This window comes from Poecilia reticulata, linkage group LG11, assembly GCF_000633615.1.
Source record: "Poecilia reticulata strain Guanapo linkage group LG11, Guppy_female_1.0+MT, whole genome shotgun sequence".
NCBI lineage: Eukaryota > Metazoa > Chordata > Actinopteri > Cyprinodontiformes > Poeciliidae > Poecilia > Poecilia reticulata.
Genome location: NC_024341.1, coordinates 17,662,393 through 17,668,667, shown reverse-complemented (window position 1 = coordinate 17,668,667; position 6,275 = coordinate 17,662,393). Strand labels below are relative to the sequence as shown.

The 6,275-nt window shown below is 37.3% G+C and overlaps 1 protein-coding gene across 2 annotated transcripts in view; it reads right to left on the bottom strand.

Annotated features, from left to right (window-relative positions):
- Positions 1–1,209: 1,209 nt before the first annotated feature.
- LOC103472612 (oocyte zinc finger protein XlCOF6.1-like) overlaps positions 1,210–6,275 on the bottom strand; it is a 16,387-nt gene continuing 11,321 nt past the window's right edge. Inside the window, exons 1-2 of one of the 2 annotated variants that reach the window (XM_017307409.1) lie at positions 5,381–5,678; positions 1,210–3,178 (exon numbers count right to left, since the gene is read on the bottom strand). In XM_017307409.1, coding sequence (XP_017162898.1) covers positions 2,061–3,178; positions 5,381–5,570 — 1,308 coding nt within the window. In that variant the 5' untranslated portion in view covers positions 5,571–5,678 and the 3' untranslated portion in view covers positions 1,210–2,060. Of the gene's footprint in view, positions 3,179–5,380; positions 5,679–6,275 lie in introns of those variants that run through there. The other variant, XM_017307408.1, reaches the window with a different exon arrangement.

Below are 6,275 nucleotides of genomic sequence, written 5' to 3'. Positions count from 1 at the left end.
TACGTCCCTGAACTTCACATTTTAACGGAAAAAAAGAGCAACGCGACTTGGATGTAACGAGTAACGCGACAGTTTTGTAGAAATGTAGTGAAGTAGAAAGTACAGATACTTACTGTAAAATGTAGTGGAGTAAAAGTAGAAAGTATCCATTATTAAATCTACTTAAGTAAAGTACAGATACACGAAAATTGTACTTAAGTACAGTAACGAAGTACTTGTACCTTGTACTTCGTTACTTCCCACCGCTGCTGATGGGTAATATTGAGCATTAAAATGCATTGCCATATATATATATATATATATATATATATAAAATCAAACATATATACATTTATAATTATTATAATATATGTGACATATATGTATTTATCATTACTATTTTTTTATTATTATTTTTATTAGGATTATTACTATTGGTTTCCCGCAAAAACGTGAAGAAAGTGACAGCTTTGCCGAAACATATTGTTTGAAAATTCACGGTGTCCGTAGTTCCCTACGCGCGTGCTTTCTCTGTGCTCATCACGAGCACGCGCGTATTTTGCCGCGTGGGCGGGACGGAGCGGCAAGAAGACGCAAGGGGAACCGTATCTGATGGGGAAACGCGGATTGACGTAACAACGGCTCAATCCGCTTTTTCCCACAGTTTGGGGAATACATGACGACCGTATTCCCGCTTTGCTTCTCCCTCAAACTGAGCACGCCAGAATAACTTCCGGTTCAAAAGTAAAACGAGCTGTAGTCCAATCAGCGAATTCATATGTCTCCCACTAGGACCTACCTTTTCCGTTTTATTAATGTGTTGTGTTTTCCTTAATGTCGTTGTGTTTTCGGTAATGTCGTTGTGATTTCGGTAATGTCGTTGTGTTTTCCGTAATGTTGAAGTGTTTTTGTATTTGTAATTGTGCTTCGTTAAAGTTGCAGTGCTTTGCACCGTTAAAGTTGCAGTGCTTTCCACCGTAGATCTGGGGGTCTGTGGCCCTCATCTGGGGAGGGACATTAGTGACTCTGGGGACACGGGTCGGGGTTCGGTTGTTGGTCGGCCCAAGGACGCAACAATTGAGATGAATGGTAGGGAGTTCAAACTGCCGACCCCTCAGTTACAGGAGCCACAGTGGCCACCCCCAGTATAGGTGTACTGCCACCATCTACTGGACTTGAGTACAAGGTGCCAAATACACTAAAGAAAAACTTAAAACTTTTATCCTTAAATGAAATTTTACACTTTAATTACATTGTAAGACATAAATCCAACTTTTACATCCATTTAAAAAGGTCCTAAAAAGACAGTAATCTTTGACAGAAGACAGCTGCAATAGAAAAGAGCAAAATATTACAACTAAGTCGAGAGAAACACCAGATTATTGAAAATAATTATGCATACTTTGTACAATCAGTGCATAAAAAATTGTTTTGGTGAATCTCACATTTTCTTTAAAGTAATAATGTATTTTTATCTTATTTGAAAATATTTTACATAGAGTGAGACTGGTTAATATAATTAGCAAAAAATGACATCAGTTTCAATCTCGTTCTGCTTTAAAGACGGGACCTATCACATGGGGGTTTTTTTTCTATAGATTTATTGAGAAAGTTCAACCATTTTAGTATGTTTCAGTTTTCCATTTTCAGTTCTATGATTTTAAAAAACACTTATGATTACTTTTCTCTCCTGCATGCAACATTTAGAACATTTTTGTCATGCGAGAAATGTAATAACCTTCAATGGCAGGAAATACAACACTCAAGAAAACTCCAAGTAGAAAACAGTTTGTTAAACAGAATAATTTTACACAATATCTTTTTCTGCTTCTTCATGTTTGTATCTCAATTTTTGTGTAGAATTTTTCTAATACATTAATTTATTTRAAAAAAACTAAATACTCCAAAGCCAGTTTTGAAAAAGTAATTAAGTACTTTTTACTCAACATATGTTTACTTAAGGTTAGAGTAGATTTTTACTCAGTTACAAAGTATCTACGGCAACAAGCTTTACTGAATTGAGTTCAGTTTTTTAAATTCTCTGGGCTTCTGCTGTTTCACATTATAAATTTGGCATAATTTCACAAGTGGTGGGTGCTAATTTTTCCCACATGCTTCTCATCTGTGTGGCTTCTCATGTGCTTTTTTAAAGAACATTTCCGAATGAAACCTTTTCCACAAGTTAAACATGAAAAAGGTTTCTCACCTGAATGATTTCTCATGTGAACAGTTAAATGGCATTTTTCATTGAAACCTTTTCCACAAGTCAAACACCAAAAAGGCTTCTTATTTCTGTGAATTATAATATGACGGCATAAAACACGCTTTTTACTGAAACTTTTTCCACAGGTGACACATGAAAAAGGCTTTTCACCTGAGTGAATTCGCATGTGCTCCAGAAAAAGATATTTGAATATAAAACACTTTTTGCAGGTCACACATGAAAATGGCTTTTCACCTGTATGAATTGTCATGTGCTTAGTTAAATACTGCTTTTGACTAAAACATTTTCCACAGGTCTCACATGAAAACGGCTTTTCTCCTGTGTGAGTTCTCATGTGAGCATCAAAAGCAGATTTGAAAGCAAAACACTTTCCACATGTCACACATGAGAAAGGCTTTTCATCTGTGTGAATTGTCTTGTGCTTATTTAAATACTTTTTTAGACTAAAACCTTTTCCACACGTCTCACATGTAAATGGTTTTTCACCTGTGTGAGTTGTCATGTGATCATTGAAAGCAGATTTGAAAAGGAAACATTTTCCACATGTCTCACATGTAAACAGTTTTTCACCCGTATGAGTTCTCATGTGAACATTGAAAGCAGATTTTAAAGCGAAACGCTTTTCACAGATGACACATGAGAAAGGCTTTCGTCTTTCCTGATTTTGGTTCTCAGATTCAGCAGCTTCCTTGATGATGACTTGGATCCCTTTTGTTTCTGATTCAGTTTGGTATGTTTTCTTGTAAACAGGACTAGTCCTGAATGCATCAGTCTCCTGTTTTAGGGTCACCTCTTCATCAACCCGACTGCAGTAAACTTCTTTTTCTTCCACTTTTATCTGCTGGTGTTCTAGATCCTCTTGCTCTTCTTTAATCTGCAGATATTCTGGCTCTTCCTGTTCTTGTTTCACCTGCAGTGGTTCTAACTCCTCCTGCTTACAAAGCTCCTCCTTATAAATGTTATGCTGCAGGCAATCTGGACAAAAAAACAGAAATAAAATGGAGTTGTTAACGTGACCCAGGTGTTAAATCCAAAATCTGTCTCCTTGTCTCATGATATTTCTAATCCAACCAGTAGTTGTTCTTACGAGATTGTTACCAAGCTGCTATAGCCAATCGCTGTCAGTTTTCAGGGGGCTACCGCAGCCTATCAGGATAGCATGTTAGCATGAGCAGAATTATCTGTGACACAGAGGGACACCAACCATAACCCGAGCTGTGAAGACTAGGGAGTTGGCGTGAACTGAAGGGAGAGGAGTTGGGGAAATATTGATGGGTTTGTATTATTTGTAATGAATATTTGTCAGGTTTAAACCCCTAACATCTGTATACATACTGCAAAGGAAGACAGAGACAAGTCAGTTAAGTTTTTACTCGCGAGGAGAGTGCTCAGACTGCTTCAGTTACAATCTCCAAACTACACTCTGAAGCATCTCTGCTCTGCCCCGCTCTTTATTAAGATTAGGTACGCCCTAGTCACACAACCGTTCCAACCACTAAAGGGAGGGGGAGATAAGGTTGGACCAGTAAAGTTCAAACAACACGTCACTTCAAGTTTCTTATACAGCAACAGTTCTACAGAGATAGGGTACGGTTTGCGCGCAAGGAGGCCAAGAGGAGTATTCTGTTCCTCTTATCTCATGTTGCAGCCCCCACCTGAAACCGTCTGCTGTCTCCTCCCACCTCCTCTGCTGGTCTCAGGCTCTTCCAGTCATACCATAGCAAACAACAACTTATACTTTAATAAGTGATAAAACCTAAATACCTATTTTGGGTTAAATGTATTTACACTCTAACAATATTTTTTTTGGTTTATTTATTCTTTGTTTTGTTTTCTCATGCACGCTTTGATTCTTCAATGGCCATTTGGACAAATGTCATTGTTTAGTTTACTTAGGATCCATGTTTATCTGCAGCAATGTTGCAAATCTCTGTATTTACATGTGAGGGAGAGCAATAAAAAATAGAAAGAAAACTAAACACCACTGACTTCTTATGCTGCGTTCCAGTTGTACTTGGAACTGGGAAATTCAAACTTTCCATTTGGAAAAATAAACTTGAACGCCGTCTGAATTCGGATTTCAAACTGGGAGCAACTCTTACTACCCCCAGTTACAACTTGTAACGAGGCATGAGGCGGACTTCGTGCCTCAGCATGGCCACTCTTCACATCAACAGCAGTAAGATGTGGTGGAATGGAAACGTTTATTTTACAAGATACATGTAAAAGTGCGACTAAAATCAATGTTGCATGTATCGCCTGCATGTATCGCATGTATACTGAAAAAATTGACAGCTTAAAATGATGTTTATAATAGCTATAGAGAACAACGTTTATGGACACTGTCATGTTGAAATTCTGATTTCTTAAAGCTGCAGAATGTTACTTTTACTTTAAAAAAAAGTAACAGTTCTTTTAAAAACATTACAAACATGTATTTTACATATTTGTGTAAACCGTCACTATTTTGTGACATCCCAATATGAGACAGATAATCTGGGAAAAAATAAACCAAGCTCCTCCTACTCCTTCCAGTGATACTACTGCCGTCTGAAGAAATGCACAGCTCCTGGTCAAAAACAACCAGTCAGACCAAGAAGTGTCTTAGTGTTGTCAATCAAGCTCGTGTACATGCAGCAAAATGTACTAATGGCAGCAAACAAACTTACTTTCCCAAGCAAATTGTCTATTTGCCATCATAATTGGCCACGCTAACTTGCCTGAGCAGTCATGGAAGGCTCATTTGTGGAAAACCAGTTGTAGTGTTGCAGAGAAAAATGGGGAGGTTGAGAGCAGCGCCTCCACAAGATGATTGACAGCTTACGTCAGATCCTTGTCCTGGTTGTGATTGGTTCTGAGGGAGCAGTGTATGTGTGCAGATGACAGCAGGGGGAAGGCAAAGTTCGGTTTTATTAAAAAGATTCTCCGTCTTATATTATACTGTGATAGTTTTAACAAATATGTAAAGAACTTTTTTTTAAAAATAGTTTCATACTGCAGAACGCTGACGCAGCACTAGCTCCATTGGTTCCATTTTCTCTTTACACAAATAAACCCTTATAACAGGGTAACTGTGCTGTTTGCGTTCATTTTCCTCTTAACAAAACATTTATACGGGAGGGGAACAGTTACTAAAATGATCATCATTCAGAAAGCTTCAGATATTAAGACCTTAACCTGCATCCAAACGCTGGCGTTTCCTATCTATTCGGTGTAAGATTATCTGGGGAGTCCGGGAGAAATCCTGATCATCCATCTCTTCCTCCATCTCTTCCTTGACGATGATTTCTTTAAACTCTGTCAATGTTTCTTCAGCAGGAGTTAACCGCTCATTCATAAACTCTATTTGAAGCTGGAATGAAGACATTGTTTTAGAGAAAACACTCGAACGTTCAACCAAAACATACGCCGTTTTCTTCTTCGGGGATGTGACTGTCGAAATTCATATTGTTGCATTATCGCCACCTTCTGGATTATGTGATCATCACGTCTAAAGATTTCATAATCAGTGCCAGCTCTCTTTAAAAAACTCCAAATATTGTCTTTTCCTTCAGATTTGCTGAAACTAACGCAGCATTATATGGATGACCATATAATAACTGATATAATAAGAATAAGAATAAATGCATAAATACAAAATAAATAAGCATATAATTCTTTATTTAATCACATTTGCAATAATGACCTTTATTTAATTATTCATTCATTCAGTAAATACACAAATGAATAAGGTAATCATTATTATTGCAAAGGTGATTAAATAAAGAAGCCAATTAATAATTCCACACTTATCTCTTATCCTTCCGTTGTCCCTCTGCTGTAAACTCGTTTATTCTGAGTCATGTGTAAATGCCATTTTGATGCATTAGCCCTCTTCAGCTGCCACCGCTTTGTGTTCCTTAAAAATAGCTTCAGTATTTGAACAACTTTACCTCCATATCAACTTTTACTGTTTCATAACTTTATTTGCGTAAAAAGGGGAAAAAAGGTGGGTGTTTTTATGTTTTCTGTATAAACGTCTGGTTTCAACTCCATGTACCAACAATCGGTCAGTTGTGCATATATATATATA